Source organism: Pelobates fuscus, chromosome 2, assembly GCF_036172605.1.
Source record: "Pelobates fuscus isolate aPelFus1 chromosome 2, aPelFus1.pri, whole genome shotgun sequence".
NCBI classification, from domain to species: domain Eukaryota; kingdom Metazoa; phylum Chordata; class Amphibia; order Anura; family Pelobatidae; genus Pelobates; species Pelobates fuscus.
The window spans coordinates 330,835,548-330,859,864 of record NC_086318.1 but is presented as its reverse complement, the minus strand read 5'-3'; the positions used below and the strand labels follow the sequence as shown (position 1 = coordinate 330,859,864).

Below are 24,317 nucleotides of genomic sequence, written 5' to 3'. Positions count from 1 at the left end.
AGGGCAACCATGAAAAATACATATAGGTACTAAGGCCTGGTGAAAATAAGTAACAAAAGTTGCAAATATGAAAATGGAATATGGCGTAGCATTTATTATACAAAAGAACGTAGGGTGACTAACTGAATTGCATATTTTAAAATACGATATATTCGAATACAGTAAGCAGAATGCATGAACCTAATTGAGGTGTCACTGTGATGCTGTGATTGAAATAAGCCGTATTTGCGTTAGTAGTGAAATTCGCCATATCACAGGGGCGTATTAGCCGCGAGGCAAACAAGGCATTTGCCTTGGGCGGCATTTTCCAGGGGGCGGCATAAAAAGCCGCCCCCAAATGCCCAATGCAAATGTCTTGTTAGCCTTGCGGCTAACAGACATGCTGGGCTGCCGGCGGGCTGCTGGGCAGTCGGGCGGCGCTGGTGGGCGCCGGCAAGGGAGCACTGCCTCTGAGCTGTCTGCTCAGCTCCCTCGCGCGCCGCAGAGTGAGGCTGGTAGCCGGAATATGAGCGCCTGAGTTTTGTCCTGCCTAGGGCAGCACAAAACCAGGATACACCACTGCCATATCAGAATGAGGAACAGACTTACAGTTTTGCTGAAAACACGTGAACAGCAACAAGATGTGGCAGTGCCTCAGGAGCTTCGAGGGAGGGCTGTTTTTTGTTTTTTACTCAAATGAGGTAAAATAAATACTTGCGTGGGCCACAGTGCACACAGAATTACGCTATGAAGTTTTTATGTATCCTTTTTTAAGGTACGTTTTACATTGTTGCAAGTAACACATACAAAGATTCTAAATCCAGTTCTGTGTGGCATTATCACCCCCTCATCTACCATCTATAGGACTCTGGGACATTTGAGTTGATTTATTTTGGAGGAACATAAATTGTAACATATACTGTGATTTCTGTTGAAGTGATTGAACATATTTTATTTAATCACTGAGTATATATGTACGTGCGTTTTTTGTGTTTCACCATAAAGGAATGGTAGATTACTCAGAAAAAAGTTTCTACAAAGAGTTTAGTTTAATTTAGAGCAAAACATGGTCAGAATTGCAGCGTGATAAGGCTCAAAAACTTGGATAGAATCTCTCTGGCAGCAAGGAATTCTCCTGAACATAGACCAGTTTACTAGGGCATGGAATACTGCAAATCTATGTTGGGGAAACTTTCCTGAACATAGATTAATTTACTTGCTAATAGAATACCTCAAATCTACGTTCGGGGATACTTCACCGAACATAGATTAGTTTACTCGCGTATGGAATCCCCCAAATCTATGTTCGGGGAAAATTACTCTTCGTTTGTTGTGCCTGCGATTCTAACATTTCTATAAATAAAGAATAAAAAAAAAAAAAAAAAGTTATTGCAGTGTGAAGATGACAGCTGACATCCTTCGCTCTACATGTAATACCCGCTACTGCCACCAGATGTCGTGACATTTCCCAGACAGCAAACAGCCGCTCTACCCGCCAAAGCGGAGGTTTTGACTACCCGGAAGATGACCCCCTAAAGGAGGTAGGAGCCGCGGTGCATTGTGGGTGACGGGTTTCTACTTTGAATGAGAGAGTTAGAGACGCGGGATTTCAGTGGGAGCGACGTCACAACCAGGCGTCAGTTGTGAGAGAGGTTGTCACGTGACTTGTCGCAGGCACCTGAAAGTGCAATAAAAATAATAACAATATAAAACAAAAACACTGCCGACGGGGCTGTGAAGCAATTGGAGCTCAGTATGGCACACAACAAAATCCCACCAAGGTGGCTGAATTGCCCGAGGAGGGGACAGCCCGTGGCAGGTAAGAGGAGCAATCCTGCCTGCGTGTTATTGAGCCAATGATAAACAGTCCTAGGGTCACTGGCAGCTTGGGTCAGGACCACTGGTAACTAACCCCTGGGACAGTCTGACTACTGGTAACTAACCCCTGGGGCCAGTCTGGCTACTGGTAACTAACCCCTGGGACAGTCTGACTACTGGTAACTAACCCCAGGGGACAGTCTTACTACTGGTAACTAACCCCTGGGACAGTCTGACTACTGGTAACTAACCCCTGGGGCCAGTCTGACTACTGGTAACTAACCCCTGGGGCCAGTCTGACTACTGGTAACTAACCCCTGGGGCCAGTCTGACTACTGGTAACTAACCCCAGGGGACAGTCTTACTACTGGTAACTAACCCCTGGGGCCAGTCTGACTACTGGTAACTAACCCCTGGGGCCAGTCTGACTACTGGTAACTAACCCCTGGGGCCAGTCTGACTACTGGTAACTAACCCCTGGGGCCAGTCTGACTACTGGTAACTAACCCCTGGGGCCAGTCTGACTAGTGGTAAGGAGTCTTAGGGACAGTCTGACAATGGGAAGAAAAATTGAGACTATGATAAAGATGCTCAAGAGTATCTGCAATCATGCAGTGGCTAAAGTTACCTGTCAAATGTCACAAATGACAATAATATTACGTAAATGGTCATCTCTGTTATAACTTAGCAACTATTTTCATTTACTTTTGATTATACTTTAGTATTTCTTTTCTTTTGTGTCCAAATAATTTAAGCAGCACCTGACCAATATCCTCCCTAAAATACTTTGTCACTTGAGCTTTATAGAAAAATTGGAAGTTATATGCATGTGCAAAATAGTTTTCTTGCACAATGATGTTGAAGGAGACGTCTAATGCTGTGTGACATTGTTGGGAGTGACCATGAGCAAAAGGGGTTCCAGCTCCTTTTGATGTCAAACCTATGCTTCTGACTTCTTACTTTAGCCTTCACCACACCATTAATATTTAGCAAACCGCTGATTTATTCTAATGGCGATAATTGCTCTGGCATATTGCAAACAGCCTTATGTGTGACTGGTGACCAAAATAGACACATCTGGGAAATATCTACTCTTCTTTCTCTCACCATGCCACTGCATTATCTTGCTTTTTTGCGATAATGGTGGAAAATATTATGCATGTGCTGACTGACCATTTTATTGGGGATATATTTTAAAGCTGATTGCAAAAGCTGCAGGTCTAGCATATGGAACAAGTGCAAGGGCTCCCCCTTCTTCCAATGTCCAAACTTTGTCGCTGTCCAATCACAGACTGTGCAATGATGTTAAAGGGACACTATAGTCACCTGAACAACTTCAGCTTAATGAGGTTGTTTAGGTGAGTGCTACAGCTACCCGGAGCCTTTTTCTTGTAAGCACTGTATTTTCTGAGAAAATGCAGTGTTTACATTGGAAGCTTGGAACACCTCTTGTTGCAGTCAATCAGACGGCCACCAGAGGGACTTCCGAGTTCAGAGGCCCTAAAAAGGCCTCGCGTCCGATGCATTCTGGGTGAATGCATCAGACGGGCTATCAGCACACAAAGCACTGTGAACGCGCTTTGTGTGCTGATAGCCTGTCAGCACTGCTGTGGGCGTGGCTTCAGCTGACAGCTTCAGCTTCAGCTGACAGCTGAAGCCCGAACCCACAGGGACGCTTACTGTCCACAATAGTGGTTGAAGGGGGGGGGGGGGGGGGGGAGAGACCTACTCTCCTTCCCCCCCCCCCGGCCCCCACCGCTGTGCGGCGGGTGGGGGCCCTAAAATTATCAATAAGGGGGGGGACCTACTGTCCCCCCCCCCCCGGCCCCCACCCCTGTGCGGCGGGTGGGGGCCCTAAAATTATCAATAAGGGGGGGGACCTACTGTCCCCCCCCCGGCCCCCACCCCTGTGCGGCGGGTGGGGGCCCTAAAATTATCAATAAGGGGGGGACCTATTGCCCCCACCCCTGTGCGGCGGGTGGGGGCCCTAAAATTATCAATAAGGGGGGGACCTATTGTCCCCCCCCGGCCCCCACCCCTGTGCGGCGGGTGGGGGCCCTAAAATTATCAATAAGGGGGGGGACCTATTGTCCCCCCCGGCCCCCACCCCTGAGCGGTGGGTGGGGGCCCTAAAATTATCGATAAGGGGGGGGACCTACTGTCCCCCCCCGGCCCCCACCCCTGTGCGGCGGGTGGGGGCCCTAAAATTATCAATAAGGGGGGGACCTCCGTTCCCCCCCCGGCCCCCACCCCTGTGCGGCGGGTGGGGGCCCTAAAATTATCAATAAGGGGGGGGACCTACTGTCCCCCCCCGGCCCCCACCCCTGTGCGGCGGGTGGGGGCCCTAAAATTATCAATAAGGGGGGGGACCTATTGTCCCCCCCCGGCCCCCACCCCTGAGCGGTGGGTGGGGGCCCTAAAATTATCGATAAGGGGGGGGACCTACTGTCCCCCCCCGGCCCCCACCCCTGTGCGGCGGGTGGGGGCCCTAAAATTATCAATAAGGGGGGGACCTCCGTTCCCCCCCCGGCCCCCACCCCTGTGCGGCGGGTGGGGGCCCTAAAATTATCAATAAGGGGGGGACCTACTGTCCCCCCCGGCCCCCACCCCTGTGCGGCGGGTGGGGGCCCTAAAATGATCAATAAGGGGGGGACCTATTGTCCCCCCCCGGCCCCCACCCCTGAGCGGTGGGTGGGGGCCCTAAAATGATCAATAAGGGGGGGACCTACTGTCCCCCCCGGCCCCCACCCCTGAGCGGTGGGTGGGGGCCCTAAATACAAAGGGGGGGGGGGACCCTAGTTAACCCTCCCCCCCCCCCCCCCAAAAAAATGATCTCCCTACCTACCCCCCTCACCCTAAAAATAATGAGGGGGGGGAACATTAACTAAAAACCTGTAAAAAAAAAAATAATAAAAAGAGATAAAAAAACTTACCATTCGATGTTTTCTTTCTTCTAAAATCTTCTTTCTTCAGCCCCAAAAAGGCCAAATAAAAATCCATAATAACCGACGCAATTAAAAAAAAAAAAACAAAAAAAAAAAAACCGAGGGCAAAAAAATTAATCCATCTTCACCCATGGAGGGCTCCGCGCAGACTGAGCTCCGCAGGGTGGGGAAGGCTTATAAAGCCTTGCCCCGCCCTGCAATTAGGCTAAGAACACTCTGATTGGTGGGTTTAAACCAATCAGAGTGCTCTTTGTCATTTTACAAGCGTGGGAAAGTTCTTTGGAATTTTCCCACGCTTGTAAAATGACACAGAGCACTGTGATTGGATGGATTTCAAGCCATCCAATCACAGTGCTCTGTGTCATTTTACAAGCGTGGAAAAGTTCTTTGGAATTTTCCCACGCTTGTAAAATGACACAGAGCACTGTGATTGGATGGCTTGAAACCCATCCAATCACAGTGCTCTGTGTCATTTTACAAGCGTGGGAAAATTCCAAAGAACTTTCCCACGCTTGTAAAATGACACAGAGCACTGTGATTGGATGGCTTGAAATCCATCCAATCACAGTGCTCTGTGTCATTTTACAAGCGTGGGAAAATTCCAAAGAACTTTCCCACGCTTGTAAAATGACACAGAGCACTGTGATTGGATGGCTTGAAATCCATCCAATCACAGTGCTCTGTGTCATTTTACAAGCGTGGGAAAATTCCAAAGAACTTTCCCACGCTTGTAAAATGACAAAGAGCACTCTGATTGGCTCAAACCCACCAATCAGAGTGTTCTTAGCCTAATTGCAGGGCGGGGCAAGGCTTTATAAGCCTTCCCCACCCTGCGGAGCTCAGTCTGCGCGGAGCCCTCCATGAGTGAAGATGGATTATTTTTTTTTGCGCTCGTTTTTTTTTTTTTTTTAATTGCGTCGGTTATTATGGATTTTTATTTGGCCTTTTTTGGGGCTGAAGAAAGAAGATTTTAGAAGAAAGAAAACATCGAATGGTAAGTTGATTTTATCTCATTTTTTCTTTTTTACAGGTTTTTAGTTAATGGTCCCCCCTCATTATTTTTAGGGTGAGGGGGGTAGGTAGGGAGATTTTTTTTTTGGGGGGGGGGGGAGGGTTAACTAGGGTCCCCCCCCCTTTGTATTTAGGGCCCCCACCCACCGCTCAGGGGTGGGGGCCGGGGGGGACAATAGGTCCCCCCCTTATTGATAATTTTAGGGCCCCCACCCGCCGCACAGGGGTGGGGGCCGGGGGGGGATAATAGGTCCCCCCCCTTATTGATCATTTTAGGGCCCCCACCCGCCGCTCAGGGGTGGGGGCCGGGGGGGGGCAGTAGGTCCCCCCCCATTGATAATTTTAGGGCCCCCACCCGCCGCACAGGGGTGGGGGCCGGGGGGGACAGTAGGTCCCCCCCCTTATTGATAATTGTAGGGCCCCCACCCGCCGCTCAGGGGTGGGGGCCGGGGGGGGGGACAGTAGGTCCCCCCCCTCATTGATAATTTTAGGGCCCCCACCCGCCGCACAGGGGTGGGGGCTGGGGGGGGATAATAGGTCCCCCCCCTTATTGATCATTTTAGGGCCCCCACCCGCCGCTCAGGGGTGGGGGCCGGGGGGGGGCAGTAGGTCCCCCCCCCCATTGATAATTTTAGGGCCCCCACCCGCCGCACAGGGGTGGGGGCCGGGGGGGACAGTAGGTCCCCCCCTTATTGATAATTGTAGGGCCCCACCCGCCGCTCAGGGGTGGGGGCCGGGGGGGGGACAGTAGGTCCCCCCCTCATTGATAATTTTAGGGCCCCCACCCGCTGCACAGGGGTGGGGGCCGGGGGGGGGGGGACAGTAGGTCCCCCCCTCATTGATAATTTTAGGGCCCCCACCCGCCGCACAGGGGTGGGGGCCGGGGGGGGGACAGTAGGCCCCCCCCCTTATTGATAATTTTAGGGCCCCCACCCGCCGCTCAGGGGTGGGGGCCGGGGGGGGGGACAGTAGGTCCCCCCCCTCATTGATAATTTTAGGGCCCCCACCCGCCGCACAGGGGTGGGGGCCGGGGGGGGGGACAGTAGGTCCCCCCCTCATTGATAATTTTAGGGCCCCCACCCGCCGCACAGGGGTGGGGGCCGGGGGGGGGGCAGTAGGTCCCCCCCCTCATTGATAATTTTAGAAAGCGAGCTGAGCTGTCAGTCAGACAGCTCAGCTCGCGAACGCGCATTCCGCGCACATGCGCGGTAAAGCGCTCAGGTTCTTCATAGGGCGGCATTCAATGCCGCTCTATGAAGAACGCGATTGGTCCAGCGCGAAGCCGTCCCATTGGGCCCCGCGATTTCGTCATTTTGACGAAAAAGGGGGCGCGGCCTAGCGGGGAGCTCGGCGCTGGAACGGAGGTAAGTTTTTAATATAAAAACACTGATTTTTTTTTTTTTTAATTAATGAAAGTTCATATAAAAGCAAGAAGGAAGGCTGGGGGACCTGTCTTTCTTGCTTTTATATGGTGACTATAGAGTCCCTTTAAATGAAAGTCTTTGTATGGCATGTGCTCTGGGCTATTGTCTGCCCCTTGAGTTTAGCTTCACTGATCTAAACAATAAGGAAGTAACAGGACTGTTTGTGTAATTGGTAGCCAAGAGTGTGGAACAGGGTTAATTCATAAAAGTGGCAATTTCTATTGAAATCTGCACTTTGTGTAAAATGAAAAAGAGGACACACATAAAGCACTTAAAAGGACACTATAGGCACCCAGACAACTTTATTTAATTTAAGTGGTCTGGGTATAGTGTCCCTGTTCCCCTTAGTCCTGCAATGTAAATCATTGCAGTTTTAGAGAAACCACGATTACTTTGCAGGACTCAAACTGCCTCTAGTGACTGTCAATCAAAATGCTTCTAGAAAATTCCAAAGAACTTTCCCACGCTGTGTAAAATGACACAGAGCACTGTGATTGGATGGCTTGAAATCCATCCAATCACAGTGATCTGTCATTTTACACAGCGTGGGAAAGTTCTTTAGAATTTTCCCACGCTGTGTAAAATGACACAGAGCACTCTGATTGGCTTAAACCAACCAATCAGTGTGTTCTAAGCCTAATTGCAGGGCGGGGCAAGGCTTTATAAGCCTTGACCCGCCCTGCGGAGCTTAGTATGCGGCGTGCCCTCCATGGGTGAACATGGATTAATTTTTGTTTGCGCTCGTTTTTTTTTTTTTTTTAAAGTGCGACGGGTATGATGGATTTTTATTTGGCCTTTTGGGGGGCTGAAGAAAGAAGAATTTAGAAAAAAGAAGACGTCAAATGGTCAGTTTAATTTTTTTTTTTATAGGTTAGTTATTTTATTCCCCCCTCACTATTTTTAGGGTGAGGGGGGTAGGTAGGGGATAGAATGTTTTGGGTGGGGGGGTTGACTAGGGGCTTGGGACCCCTAGTCACCTTGATGGGGGGGTTCATTTAGGGCCCCCACCCACCGCGCAGGGGTGGGGGCCAGGGGGGGAGGACAGTAGGTCCCCCCCCCTTATTGTTTTATTAGGGCCCCCACCCACCGCTCAGGGGTGGGGGGCCGGGGGGGAGGACAGTAGGTCCCCCCCCTTATTGTTTTATTAGGGCCCCCACCCACCGCGCAGGGGTGAGGGCCAGGGGGGGAGGACAGTAGGTCCCACCCCCCTTATTGTTTTATTAGGGCCCCCACCCACCGCGCAGGGGTGAGGGCCGGGGGGAGGACAATAGGTCCCCCCCTTATTGTTTTATTAGGACCCCCACCCACCGCTCAGGGGTGGGGGCCAGGGGGGGGAAGACAGTAGGTCCCCCCACCCACCGCGCAGGGGTGGGGGCCAGGGTGGGGGCTAGGGTGGAGGACAGTAGGTCCCCCCCCCCTTATTACCATTTTTTTTTTTTACAGGCTGCTCACTGTTTAGTGGACATGCCCCTACTCGCGGTATAGCGAGTAGGGGCATTGGGGAGATTTTAATCTCCCTTGTGCTATTATGGGAGTCATATTGACCCCCATAGAGTGAGGGGGGGGGATCTGGGGGGCTTATGAAGTGGTGGGGAGCTCTGCTCCCTGCTGCTTCTATAGTTACATATTACAAGGAGGGAGCTGCACGCCGGTAGCTCCCTCCTTGTAATAAACTGAACGAACAAACTAACACTGATACACAGTGTTAGTTTGTTCATCTGATTTTTTTCTATTCATTCGTCTGTCTGATAAATGAATGAATAGGTGAAATTCCCGTTCGCATGTCCAGGTGTTTCACTGGGCATGTGCGGGAATCTCACAGTCTGTGTAGTGTGGGCAGATGACGTGTCCCACAGGGACTTCACCTACCCACACAAAGATGGCGGCGCCCTGAATATAGATCGGGGCAGAAGATAAAGAATAAAAAAAAGGTAATGTGGGGGGCTTAGGGGCATTTGGGGGTGACTAGGGGGTCGATTGGATGTAGTGGAGGCGGGAGGGGGATTTAAAAAAAAAAAACGGGATTCGGCATGACAGTGCCGCTTTAATGCTGTGTGCCAGGCAAAAATCAATCAGGGAGAGCACCCGCTCAGCTATCTGACAACCAGGAGGGTTCAATCTGGCATCTTTTTTAAAAAGTGCAGATATTTCTCTTGAGATTCACACTTCTCTAAAGTGTGAAAGAAGAGACACTGTTAAAGGGACACACCATAGTCACTAAAACAACTACAACTTGTATGTATTTGTTCTGTTGAGCATAATCCGACCTCTGCAGCCTTTTTGCAGTTAAAGGGATCCTATAGTGCCATCCTTAAGGGTTAATAGGCCCACCCCTCCCGTGTGGGTCAAGGGGTTAATACCCCTTCAGCCACTTACCTGAATCCAGCACCTATGTCCCTTAGTGCTGGGTCAGGCTCCTCCCCTGCCGATGTCAGAGGTGCTTCCTTGGGCTGTGCAGTTTTTTTTGTTTTTTTATTCCTGTAAAAATTTCCTTGTATCAGTATTTGTGTATAATTGCTCTTTATTTCCCTTTTCTACTTTTAGCTAAATTCTTACCTCTGAAAACCATGCTGGGGCCAAAGTATGATGATCAAGTTCCTGAGGAGAATCGCTTTCATCCAAGCATGCTCTCTAACTACTTGAAAAGTCTTAAGGTTAGAAAGAATTCTTTTAGCTATTCCATTTAATTTCAGTAATGTGAGGTGCTGGCATATTTAGCGTAAACCGGTATTACATTTTTATTTTATATTATTTGTATGTTAAATAAGATTAAACTATATAAAATCAATGACAGGCTGATAGTTATAGTTACCTAATGTAGTCTTGCATTCACACTACTAATAAAAAGCAAGCTAAGTAAGACCATTTTTTGCATTCTGCAGCTTGGTTTTTAGTACACCAAGTTAATCCCCGCAATGGCACCGACATTATTGGTGGTAGCAGGTGAGTGCTGGGCACTCATTCACCAATACTGGCCTCCAGGATAAGTATATGATTAGTGTCATGGTGCAGCTTGATGGGACACTGTTGACACAAAAACTTCTATTTAAATACCAGCATATTCTGTTATTCATACATTTGGCCAAATTAGCCGAACTGGCAGAATAGCTGACTTAGATAATTTTTCCAATCCGGCTATTTGAAATTCACATGAAAGTATCACTTTAGTGAAAAACCCTAACGGTGTTAAGATTTCAGTTTGCAGAAAATCTAGGTAATACACTGCTTTGAAATATTCTGTTCATTTGGCTGCAAACAACCTTAACCAATTTGCATTAACTCTATTACTTGATTTGTAATTTTAACAGTAAAATGGCTTACTCGCAAATGACATTAAATGACACTGTAGGCACCCAGACCACTTCTGCCCATTGGACCCTAAAACCGCAATACTTACCTGCTAGGGTTAAGTCCTCCTTTAGTGGCTAGACAGCCACTAGAGGGACTACCGGGTCCTAGACGACTTCGTCAAAACGATATTGGACGCGCTATGCATGAGGATCTCCAGCGTCGCCGGAATTCCCATAGGTAAACATTGAATAATGCTTTCCTATGGGGAGGTCTAATGCGCGGGTGCGGCCATTGGGGGGCGGGACAAGGGGGGGCACTCCAGGATTCGACAGTGCCAGGAAAACAGGTTTCTTTTCCTAGCACTAGAGAACCCCTTTAAAGTAACAGTAAGAGTTAAGAATACAATAACACAGAAAGTCTTAAGAACACATCCAACACACCAATATATTTTCAAGTTACTTGTGTCATATTGTGATCGCTTCAGCTTTGTAATTTCCTATTCTTATCTCCATAGGTGAAGATGGGGTTATTAATAGATTTGACAAACACCACCAGGTTCTATGATCGGAGTGATATAGAAAAAGAAGGTGTAAAATATATCAAGCTTCAATGTAAAGGGTGAGTTTCATGCTTTGATTAACAACTTATAAAAACAAAATAATTGCAATTGGCACATCATGAAAGACCAAGTTTACCTAAAATAGAAAATGGACTGTTAACTCAGTGATTTTTCTGTTATGATTAATGCTCTTTGCTCTTGTGATTGAGCCACTACTGAATAATGCTAAAGCCAATGTTGCTTTCCAGAATTTTCGGAACACTAAATTCGGAACACTACAAAGTCATAGCCTACCCTGATTACCTGTTATTTGTAGTTTCCAACCCAGAGATGACACTCCTGATGATTACAAAATTTAAGGAATACAGACTGCTATCCAACCCACAAGTCAGAGATTCTTAACCTTATCATAGCCCCTACAAGAGTGTGACCGCTTCGCCAAAGTTCTCTCTTTAAACAGTGTACTATCAGTATGAAATACTTGGGCATTTGGTTACATGTTGGTATAGCTTGGATCTTTGATCTGAATTATCTCCCTCTACTGACGAGAACGACAAGCTGCATCTGTCTTGCATAGGACAGGTAAATGCAGTGAAAATGATGCTCTTTTCAGAGTGCTATACTTACTGCAAACATTACCTGTAAGGATTCACTAGAGATTCTTTCAGGGTTTCCGTTCATGCATTCGTAAATTTATTTGAAGAAACATCCCCTAGATTAGCATACTCACTGATAATACTGCCAAAGCAGAACAGTGGCTTGGCCCTCCCTGACCTGGAGAAATATTATTTTGCGACATACCTATCAAGGGTGATATCATGGACAAGGCCAGACAGCTCCAGGTGTGGGTGGGCTTAGAGACCTGGTGGATTTGGACCTGGCGACACTGCTGTGGTAAGATGCTCTGGAAGGGACGAGGAGGGCAAAACTTCACCCATTCGTCTCAGCAACCATGGTGGTTTGGAGACATACAGGGCACAAGGTTCTTTTTAACAACATACTCTTACCCAATGACACCTCTTTGGGACAATCCTTCCTTTGAGGCAGGGAGTAGGGGGCATAATGAAACTAATTTTCCCAGTCAGGACGCACCTGAGGGTACACCATGTTATCACTCCCGAAGGAAAGAATTGAGCAATGAGGGACCTGAACAAGCTCTTATGCAAAATATCATACACAATCGACTATCACACTATTTAGCATCTATTCCTCAGCAGATGTGCTTGTGATGAGATTTAAAAAAAGAGGATTTAATGTGAAGATGCAGAATGCTGCTAAATATTTTTTTATTGGAAAAATCTAGACTAAATGTGGCATGCAATAATTAGAGCTACTTATTTAGGTCAGAAGCAGTAAAGGGTTCAAAGATTGTTAGTGTAGTGAATGTCCCTATTAAGGACTATTTTGTATGGGATGTGTTCATGAACTATGTATGCAATTGTGTTGAATTTTAAAGAATGATGTCATTTATTAGACATGCTCATAGGATTACACTATAGAGTACATGGATACAAAGAGTGCATTACATTTTGTAGTGTTATTTATTTTTTATTTTTTAAATCATATTTGTCTTGTGACAGCTTTCAAATTATACTTTGTCTACAACAATGATTTGATTACTAACCCCAGCTTTTGATTTGCAGACATGGTGAGTGTCCATCACCAGAAAATACTGAAATGTTTATTCGTTTGTGTGACCGTTTCATAGACAGAACTTCTGATGAGCTTATAGGTATGTCTGAGTAGTACACATAGAAACTGAAAACAATACATCGAATTAATAATACTGCAATTTAGTATTCTATTTCTCATATTGTATCACTTTTAGAATTTCCAGCTGTTGTATTAGCCATAGAAATGCTTGCCCACTTTCCTAGCTGAGCAATGTAGCCACAGCCCTGCATTGGTGTTCCGCCTCATGACCACACACATTTCAAATGATACATGTATTTGTACTCCAAAACTACAAAAATTATAGACTTGTGAGCTTAACTTCTGTGACTGGGAAAATATTTGAAGGGATATTAAGGGATAGTATTCAGGAATTCATTGGGAAGAACTTTGTTATTAGCAATAATCAGCATGGTTTTATGAAACATAGGTCATGTCAAACTAACCTAATTGCATTCTACGAAGAAGTAAGTAGAAGTATAGATCAGGGTGTTGCAGTGGATGTGATCTACTTGGATTTTGCCTAGGCATTTGATATGGTTCCTCACAATAGGGTTAGTCTTCAATCTAAAAGAAATTGGTCTAGATGAATATTCTTGTTCTTGGGTAGAACATTGGCTTAAGGATAGAGTACAACGAGTTGTCATTAATGGTAAATGGTACATTTTCAGGCTGGACAAAAGTAGTAAGTATTCTATTTAACATGTTTATTAATGATCTTGAAATAGGCATTGAAAGCCATGTTTCAGTGTTTGACACAAAACTTTGTTGTAAACCTTGTAATAAAATGTGAGCAGGATATTGCTTTGCTGTAAAGGGATTTTGATAGATTGGGGGACTGGGCACTAAAATGGCAGGCGAAATTTAATGTAGAGAAATGCAAAGTTATGCACTTTGGGGTCAAGAATGCACAAGCAACTTACACCCTAAATGGTAGTGAATTAGGGATAACTACACACGAGAAGGATTTGGGAATTGTATTAGACAATAAATTAGGCAGCAATATGCAATGCCAATCTGCAGCTGTTAAGGCCAGTAAGGTTTTGTCATGTATATTTATTTATTTATTACTTCTATTTATAAAGCTCCAACAGATTCTGCAGCGCTGTACAATTAGTGGAGAAACATACAATATACACAGACAAATACAAGAGGTAGAGAGAGCCCTGCCGTAAGCTGGTATCTAGCCATTGGAGCTCTTTTATACAAAGTGCTTGATATATAAATAGGGGCATAAATTCTCTGGATGAATATAATTTTGCCTCTTTATAAATCACTGGTAAGACCACACCTTGAATATGCTGTGCCATTGTGTGCACCTATTCTAAAGAAGGATATCATGGCACTAGAAAAAGTGCAGAGACGAGCTACAAAATTCATAAAAGGAATGGAGCATTTTAGTTATGAAGAAAGGTTAAAAAATTTAAATCTCTTCAGTTTGGAAAAACGGCGCCTTAGAGGGGATATGATAACATTATACAAATATATTCGGGGCCAGTACAAACCATTATCTGGAAATCTATTCATAAACAGGGCTATACATAGGACACAAGGTCACGCATTTAGGCTGGAAGAAAGGAGATTTCATCTAAGGCAAAGATGTTTAAACTGCAATTGGATAAATACTTGCAAAAACATAACATACAGGGAAAAAATTTCTAACTGGTGCGGTAATAGCTGCTTGATGCAAGGAGACATCTCACTGCTATTTTGGGGTCAAGAAGGAATTTTTTCCTAGTTTGTTGCAAAATTGGAAGCACTTCAGACTAGGTTTTTTGCCTTCTTTTGGATCAACAGCAAAAACATATGTGAGGAAGGCTGAACTTGATGGACGCAAGTCTCTTTTCAACTATGTAACTATGATTAGTCAGTAGTTCAATCATATTGCCCATTGTTTAGTCCGTAACCAAGATTGTTTTTTGTATTTTCTAATTTATTGCATCCGTGTTGCTGTTTATGTATAAACTTGCTTCCCCACTGGATTCTTTGTTTCTGGTGAAGTGCCAGAATGGCACAAAAAGTGTAAGCGCAGTGCTCTTCTGTTTCTGCTTTATCATTTAAATAAAGGTACTGCCTGTTTTAATTATCTTGGTGAGTGAGGCAATGTCTCCGAGCGAAGGCCAGCTTTTGTTTCTTGCAGATAAATAATTGCCATTCCAGTTAGAATTCTGTCACTTTCACAGATTTTTGTCCATCTGGACAATTTCGGTGTTTAGTGAATAAGCCTAATAGAATTGGGGAAAAAAAAACACACACACCTTGGGGGGGTATTTATCAAAGTGTTCTGAAAGGTGACGTTTAATTTCTTTCACTATTATGATATTTATATGTGTAGTATAGGTGATCTAAAACTATATAGTAGACTGTAAGCTCATTTGAGCAGGGTCATCTTCAACCTATTGTTCCTGTAAGCTTTCTTGTAATTGTCCTATTTATAGTTAAATCCCCCTCTCTTATATTATTGTAAAGCGTTTCGGAATCTGTTGGAGCTATATAAATGGCAATAATAATAATATAGTAAATTCTGACAATTTACCTTTTAGAAAGCTTCTAAAATCTTAAGTGGCAGGAAAATTTATTTTGGAAAAAGTGGCAGAAAATAGAATTATTATTTATATAGCACCAGCACATTCCGTTGCGCTGTACAATGAATAAATCTGTTGTGTCGCTTAAATAGTTTATCATCAAATATGATGGTTGGGGTGAAAAAAAGCAGATTTAATAAATTACCTGAAAATTATATAATTCTGCAACTTTGATAAATATCTCACATTGTCTCTGAGTAGCAGGGTACATGTACATGTATATTTCAGGACATACCTGTTCTGCAGAGTGTGCTGACAACTTACATTTTTCTTTTTTTTTTTAATTCTTTATTTTTCATTCAATAGCACGTACAGGCGCACATCAGTTTACTGGCTTACGCAGAAGCCGACATCATCGATAGTATGATAAAATACAGCGTTACAATCACAGTATTATCAGCCTCATTTTTCTTATCAGAACCGATGGCGCCTGCCGGCCATTGAGGTATTTCGTAAATTTGACTTCTCAGTACCCCTTGTTAGTATATACATCATTTTACTTTTAGCTCGTCAAGTAAACAAACTCTGTTAGGCTAAGGAAGAGACCAAGTAAATTACAAACCCTCCTTCGGAGACCTTAGTCCTCTGTAACATTGTTAACGTGGGTCTGAACCTAGGCTTGGCACTCGCCATTTGTAGGGGAAATTTATGTTGGGTATATACACAGGCCAGTGGGCTAAAAAATAGTCAGCTATCGTATGTGCCAGTTAAACCTCTAGCTATGCTACCTAGTTCCTCCGTTCGCTAGATCTAGCCTGAGGAAACAGTGCGAAATGTAAAGAAGAAAGAGAAGAAAAAATAAAAGAAGGGGAGAGCTTAAATAATGTGTAGCCAGGTCAGAAAGGGGGGGAAAGGGGACAAAAAGTGTGGGGGGGGGGATGGGGAGGGGGAGGGTGGCCGGTCCATTAATCTTTCAATGTGCAGTGGAGCCCAGTCCAGCGGGCCTCGCTGCGATCCACAACCATCTAAGTACGACTCAGGTTCCACTCGAGCCTATTGCGCTGTCGTCCCAAGGCTCCCAGAGTTTCCGAAATGTCGCGGACGTCCCCCTCACCCTTGCCGTAAGATCATCCATAATTCTACATTCTTTAATTCTAGATATAACTCCAGTGAACTCTGGGCCCTCTGGAGTGAGCCACGCCTTCGCTATAGCTCGGCGTGCACACATAGTCACCTTGTGTACCAATCTCTGTTCCCGCGTTGTCCACCCTTCCACCGTTCTGTTTACAACTTACATTTTTCATATATGGAGTGTTCTATGCCTTTAAAATGATGGAAACTATATCATGTTTTTGCTTTGAAGGATATAGAAAAATATTTTCCAGTTGAGCAAAGATAAAGATGCAAAGTACAGGCAGTATGTGGCAAGACAGAAGTTTGCTGCTTTTGGTTTCTTTTTTAATGTGATTTGTATTTAGATTTATTTAAATGCTGGGATTGGTTTTATTAAATACACATTTAATGCTTTTACTGAGATTTTCTTTCCACTGACAAGATATTTCATAAAAAATATTAATTGGCATCAACAGCTGTTGCTTTTCATTTTACTATTAAAACACTATTTTAAGGCACTGAACACATTATCTAGATGTGGGAAGCATTCCAATTGCATATTTTTATTGCACACTGTAAACCAAGTTCCTCATTGACATGAGTGCACCCTTAATATTTCAATATTTTTCCAAGGCGCCCCAAGTTAAAATTATTTCCTAGGTTGTGTGTGTGTGTATATATTGTGTGTGTGTGTGTGTATGTATGTATGTATATGTGTGTGTGTGTGTATATATATATATATATATATATATCTCTAATCTCGGGATGGGCTCTGGTAGATTATTTAAAAAAGCAATAGCGGGGCGGAGCCTGACAGCCCAGCCGAGAGGTCGCAAACCAGAAGAGCTCTGGGCAAAATAGCCCAATTTAAGCCTAATTTAAGCCTGAAACACCTCCACACCCGACAAATTACTCGCCTTTAGACCCCAGAACTAGGGGCCTATAACGGGAGGAAAGCCAAATCGACGAAAAGACCCGACTGGGCGACCACGGCCGATGGATGGCCCTGAGGCCTACGCGAGGCCTACCCGGGAGGTGCTGGGGAGACGGCCGATCCCTCCGCCGACTGAGACCCGCTACACTGGAGTTCTCCACGGGCCAACCTCTCCCCCCCCATCCCCCCTCCCCCTGCCGGTGAGGGATATCCCGGCAATTCAAGCATGCAACCCAGCACAAGGGCATCACACTCATACTCACGGCACCACCGTACCAGTGACAAGCAACATGGCGGACGCCACGTGGGCCTCAGAGCCGGAGCCCGACCTGCCCCCGCTATCGGTGCGGCTGGATCGCATCTTCGCCGACTTCTGGGCCAAGCTCTCCAGGTGTGGGAACACCCTGAACGGAAACCCAGGGACCGCAATGAAACAGGCACCCAAGCTAAAACCTGCAGCACAAGCGAACGCCCCAAGAGTACCACAGAGAGCGGGGAAGAGCCGACCAAAGTCCCAGCACATTGACCAACAACCACGGTTGAACCGTCTGAAACCCCGACCAGCGGTGAGTCGCCCCAAGCTCCCACAGGGACTCACTCCTGTATTGCCCCACCGGCGCCTCGCACTTCACTGGCAATGGGCTGGGAGACCCCGGACACCATGGCAACCTCCCCGAGGTTCTACCACACGCCAACCCGGCAAAGACCCTGCAGCAGCTGCACAGAGGCGAGAATCGACTGGAAACAAGCACAAGCCCGACAAGAGACTGAGAGATCGAACCCTACTCGCCAAGCCACACTGCCTACCATCAGCTGCTCAAACCCTGACATGCCCCAGAGCGAGCAGAGACTATGCCCTACCGATACAAGGCATAGGGTGACTGTGATGCACTCTGAGCCCAGCTAGGTCCCGTGGTGGCTTATTCGAGGACTGGTAATATTTTCTCAGAGGACTTGCTGTATATCGGCTGCAACACACAGAGCCCCCTCAACTATAATCAACTGCTCCCCCGTTGCAACACCTTGAGTTTATTAATACATGCGCATTTGCCTGCAGGTCCCTGCTGTGCCAACTAGTGCCTAAAGGACCCTACCCTCTGGTCAGTCAATCCCACATATGTTACAGTAAATGTAGCCTACAGTACCTGGCACCATAACACACAAGCCACACTGCTCATCAGCACTTAACGTTCATGAGAGCAGTACCCATGGCATATAAACATAGCTCATGACCCTAATCCTATTCGGTTAACCGCATGTTAAACCACCACCCTGTGTACCTTGGGTAAATGTTCTGATCAACCCAGCCAAGCCAACCTAGCAAACCCCCCCGCACACACACACGTGTAGTCACTGAATTCAATTGTTGTGTTCTGTACTCATAAAATATCTAAGTCATACATGTATATCATTTATTTCAATCAATATAAGCATAAAATATGTAAAGCCTGTACCAAACGGAAACAAAAACGCGCATTAGTTTGCGTAGTTACCCATAGTGATGACGCATCATTGCGCCAAACGAGTTTATACTGTTAAATTGCGTTGAATAACCCAATGTTTAAGCTACTCACAATCCTAGACTGTCGCAACTTTGTTCTTTCTAATTTCAGATAGCATACAGTGTCATTTCTTGCAATTTACTACCACATAAAAATGTGCAATGTGTTATCAAGCCATGCTTTCTTACAATGCTGTTTATTATTGCTATATCGAGTGCACATGCTGTTGGAGCATGGCACACGCCTCTGTAACTGCTTTTTCCTTTTGCATGCAAGAATAAAGAATAAAAAAAAAAAAAATGGGCCAAAATTCAAATAACTCTTAGTTCTTTAATTTTGTAAAAATAAAAAATAAATAAAAATAATATGACACACAAAATATCCTTGTAGAAGAACTGCCTCATGGACTCTTAAGGGATTAATTAAACTATATATATATATATATATATATGTTCATAGTTTGCCCTGCCTAAACTTGCCATGTCACACAGTTAATACTTGCCCTGCAATAAAGGAGTTATATAACCTGAGATTCTCATTTAAAACCATATTTTTAAAAAGTATTCATACTGGAAAAGTCAAGTAATAATAATATCTATAATAAGCTTTAAAGTTGAATTGATGATGCTGACATTGGTGTTCCTAAATAGTTTGTGTGGAGACTATACATTTTTAATTGAGCTAAAATCACACATGTTATGTTATTCTTCAAGTGCTCCCTTAGTCTAAGGTTGCGTTTGAAAATAAATAATTAAATAAAAATGACACTATTAGGTATTACCAGATTCTACACAAAACTGTCATTTTACCAGGTTCAACATTTTATTTCTTATGGCTAGTATCACAGGCAATTTAACAAGAACAAAGTATTTAATCCAAAAGGGTTTGAAAATATGACATTTTTTTTTTAATATTATCTAATTTATTGTATCATCAAAATGTGGCCAGGAATCAAGACTTTGAGATAACAAAACTCTACTTCCACCAAATGGACGAGCTACCAAAAGTCAGCTTAAATGTGCAATTTTTTCACTTTGAGAAAACCTTGGTGAAGGTGAAACGCGTCAATGTTATTGATTACTATATTGCTTTGACTTTTATTTTTAAAGAGTAAATAAATCTGTTTATTTTACAGTAAAAACCAAACAAAAAAAAATAGCCACTTTGTGGTTTAAGAACAGTTTGATATCTTGCCTGGGATCTGCCGGGATAGGGGCTGTAGTAGGGGATAGGGGCAGTAATGTGTGTGTGCGCGAGGGATATGGAATGTGTGTGCAGGGGGTCGCATTGTGCGTGTGGTGGGGGTATTGTGTGAGGGGTATGCTGTGTGGGCAGGTTGTATAAAGGGTACAGTGTGTGTTTGGGGGCAGTGTATGGGGGGTAGTGTGTGTATGTATATGGGGCATGTTGTGTGAATGGGTACAGTGTGTGTATGGGGCAGTGTATGAGGGGTGCTGTTTCTGTGCATGGGGGAGTTATTATGGGTCTGTGGGGGTTAGGAGGGCAGATAAATATATACTTTTAATTAATGTGACCAATTGCACTAAGCCACTGGGTTTTGGAGAGGACTGCTTGCCAGCCTCTTGCCCTGTGACTATGGCCCCTGGGGTGCATTGCCGTTTAAAAACTCTATTTGGGCTTATTGGAATTTAAGACACTGTTTCTGGCCCTTTAAATTCTATTGGAAAGGATTTGCACTTTCGAAGTGGCACTTCGGATACAGCCGAAGTAGTCGAAGTGGGCGCCATTCGACATCTGAACACGTGGCGGCGGCCATTTTGATTCAAACGCGTTCAGCGGTGTTTGGTCGTCGAATATATGGAACTTAAATTGGACACGCAACGGCACAAACACTGCTGAAATTTACCTTCTCCAGACTTCGGGAATCGAAATGCGTTTGAAAATTCAAACACCACTTTAACTTTGACTATTTGCACAAACAGCACCGTTCGTGCAAGCAAACGGAACTTGGTAATGGAAATAAACCGGCCTCACAGCCTAATTCTCTGGAACTGTTTTGGGCATGAAAATGTGCGTGCGGTTGGCCAAATGTGACTTCCACAAAACGTTTGAACCCCTGCTCTGTTCTGGGTGATTACAGGATATGTTGTTCACACAGATCAGGGCTATCTAGGGGTGTTTTCTGTGTTTTGGGTAAAAATTGATATTTTCTGCCTGTGGATAATTAAGTTATTCTATTAGCTAGCTTAATTATATCACAGGCAGATGGGATGGCTTGCTGAATGGATGTGGGAGTGTTACTGTGTTAATTATTGCTCCTATTGGTTTGTGTCCCTGTGTTCAATCAGGTCCAGGGGTGTGCCTCTGGCCTGAAAATGTGTGTAAAAGAAATGCCTTTGTGCTCATTAAACAGATCTTCTTACCCTCAACTCGCAACCTCTTCTCGTGTGGTAGGGAACAGCTATAACTGCTATATCACTGTTAGCTCTTGTAAGAGCTCTCTTCAGCTATACAGCTATACCCTCCTGGAGGTGAGGTCCTCCCCACAGCCATACCCTCCTGGAGGTGAGGTCCTCCCCACAGCCATACCCTCCTGGAGGAGAGGTCCTCCCCACAGCCATACCCTCCTGGAGGAGAGGTCCTCCCCACAGCCATACCCTCCTGGAGGAGAGGTCCTCCCCACAGCCATACCCTCCTGGAGGAGAGGTCCTCCCCACAGCCATACCCTCCTGGAGGAGAGGTCCTCCCCACAGCCATACCCTCCTGGAGGAGAGGTCCTCCCCACAGCCATACCCTCCTGGAGGAGAGGTCCTCCCCACAGCCATACCCTCCTGGAGGAGAGGTCCTCCCCACGGCCATACCCTCCTGGAGGGAGAGGTCCTTCCCACAGCCATACCCTCCTGGAGGGAGAGGTCCTTCCCACAGCCATACCCTCCTGGAGGGAGAGGTCCTTCCCACAGCCATACCCTCCTGGAGGGAGAGGTCCTTCCCACAGCCATACCCTCCTGGAGGGAGAGGTCCTTCCCACAGCCATACCCTCCTGGAGGGAGAGGTCCTTCCCACAGCCATACCCTCCTGGAGGGAGAGGTCCTTCCCACAGCCATACCCTCCTGGAGGGAGAGGTCCTTCCCACAGCCATACCCGCCTGGAGGGAGAGGTCCTTCCCACAGCCATACCCGCCTGGAGGGAGAGGTCCTTCCCACAGCCATACCCTCCTGGAGGGAGAGGTCCTTCCCACAGCCATACCCTCCTGGAGGGAGAGGTCCTTCCCACAGCCATACCCTCCTGGAGGGAGAGGTCCTTCCCACAGCCATACCCTCCTGGAGGGAGAGGTCCTTCCCACAGCCATACCCTCCTGGAGGGAGAGGTCCTTCCCACAGCCATACCCTCCTGGAGGGAGAGGTCCTTCCCACAGCCATACCCTCCTGGAGGGAGAGGTCCTTCCCACAGCCATACCCTCCTGGAGGGAGAGGTCCTTCCCACAGCCATACCCTCCTGGAGGGAGAGGTCCTTCCCACAGCCATACCCTCCTGGAGGGAGAGGTCCTTCCCACAGCCATACCCTCCTGGAGGGAGAGGTCCTTCCCACAGCCATACCCTCCTGGAGGGAGAGGTCCTTCCCACAGCCATACCCTCCTGGAGGGAGAGGTCCTTCCCACAGCCATACCCTCCTGGAGGGAGAGGTCCTTCCCACAGCCATACCCTCCTGGAGGGAGAGGTCCTTCCCACAGCCATACCCTCCTGGAGGGAGAGGTCCTTCCCACAGCCATACCCTCCTGGAGGGAGAGGTCCTTCCCACAGCCATACCCTCCTGGAGGGAGAGGTCCTTCCCACAGCCATACCCTCCTGGAGGGAGAGGTCCTTCCCACAGCCATACCCTCCTGGAGCAGACAGTGAGACCCCAACCAAGCTATGGCGGGGCTGTTGACTGCTTCTTTGCCAGATAACCCAGTATGCCCAGCAAGTGTGCTGTTACTCATAATTGATCGTGACAAGTTCCTTCTCACTGACCTATACCCTACCAGGGGTGGGCAACATTCAGCACTTCAGATGTTGTTGACTACATCTTCCCTGGTGCTTTGCCAGCATTATGGCTGTAAAAGCATTATTTGAGATGTAGTCCATAACATTTGGTGTGCAAAAAAGCTGTGAGACTCCACACAAAGATTATTTGCAACATAACCATTACAATAAAATACCTCCTAAACTGTCCTGATTTCACCTGGACATTCCCGAATTTGAGCTCCTGTCCTTGAGTTCTAGGTTTCTGTGCACAGACTTCATAAAGTGGAGGGAGCAGAACGCTTTACTAGTGCTCTTCTAACGTGCACCTTGAGTAGGACTGATCAGTGCAGAGGCCAGTCACCATGCTGACTTGCCTTTCTCATTTATTTATTGTTTTCCTAATGGCTTGCCACCTTTTTCACTGTTGTCTACTGCTGCCCTCCCCCCAAACTGTTTCCATAACTGACATTTGTGCTGAGTGTGTACAAAATCTTCTTAAAAGTAACAAAATGTGAGGTGTTGAAAACTTTATTTTTATTGAATCTAAAGGGATTCATTAGTGCCAGGAAAAGAGTCATTAAAACCTAAAAGTTATTAAAACCTAAAAGTTATTAAAACCTCTTCAGTCACTTACCTGAATCCAGCGCCGATGTACCTCGGAGCTAGGTCAGGCTCCGCCCATGCTCGTGACGGCAGGGAAGACCTAATGCGCATGCGCGGCAAGTGCCACGCTCGCATTAGGATTCACTATAGGAAAGCATTGTTTCAATGCTTTCCAATGGGGATTTGATTGACTCTGGAATGGATGTCCTCATGTTAACCAGGAGAGGTAATTATTGCAGTTTCCCAAAAACTGCAATAATTACCAATGTAGGATTATGGGACATTGCAACCAGACCATTCCAATGGTGTCCCTTTAAGTTGAAATTGTTTTAAACAATTTAAAACCAATATATTGACTTTTTTTTTTTCATGGTTTTTTTTTTTTGACCATTTCTTAAATTTGTATCCAAATCCTTTTTACATGATTTAATTTGTTCAACTGCAATTTGAGTCTAATTTGACATTTTCTGTTCTCAAAATGCATAATTTTTTGCATGTTTGTGTTGAATCTCATCTCCTGTCCAGTTTTGTATAAATCTCTTTAGCTGAAAAATTACAACCAAATATGTTAATTTGTCGTTCTTTTATTTCTATCTCCTTTTCCTTTGTTGTTCTTTTAAATGCAGCTCATTGGTTTGTACAGTATCATTTTGACTTTGTGTAATGCCTTTAAAATGTATGTAATCAAAAACCTATAGCAAGTGCAGGTTAAATTAAACACATTCTACTGGGTCATGGATTTTGATATGCACAGCACCCACAAGGGAAATCTCTTTATCAAAAACAAGCTGTGTTGACAGCCCGAGAAATATTGTCACTCATCAGCCTAGTTAAGGAAGCCATGTGGGTCTGCAGATTGCCAAGACTGGATTAAGAAACGCTCTTGGCCTTAATTCTATTTTTTAGATGTCAGTGTAGCGCTATTAACTTGTGACAGTTTGATACAGAGCATTAATATTACTTGAGCAGTTAATTTC

At 45.6% G+C, this 24,317-nt stretch overlaps 1 protein-coding gene across 2 annotated transcripts in view; it reads left to right on the top strand.

Annotated features, from left to right (window-relative positions):
• The first annotated feature begins 1,542 nt into the window (after positions 1-1,542).
• The window catches only part of RNGTT (RNA guanylyltransferase and 5'-phosphatase), a 444,501-nt gene continuing 421,726 nt past the window's right edge, over positions 1,543-24,317 (top strand). For both annotated transcript variants that reach the window (XM_063443564.1, XM_063443565.1), the window contains exons 1-4: positions 1,543-1,798; positions 9,722-9,831; positions 10,983-11,086; positions 12,671-12,759. In XM_063443564.1, the coding sequence (XP_063299634.1) occupies positions 1,735-1,798; positions 9,722-9,831; positions 10,983-11,086; positions 12,671-12,759 (367 nt within the window). In that variant the 5' untranslated portion in view covers positions 1,543-1,734. The remainder of the gene's footprint in view (positions 1,799-9,721; positions 9,832-10,982; positions 11,087-12,670; positions 12,760-24,317) is intronic.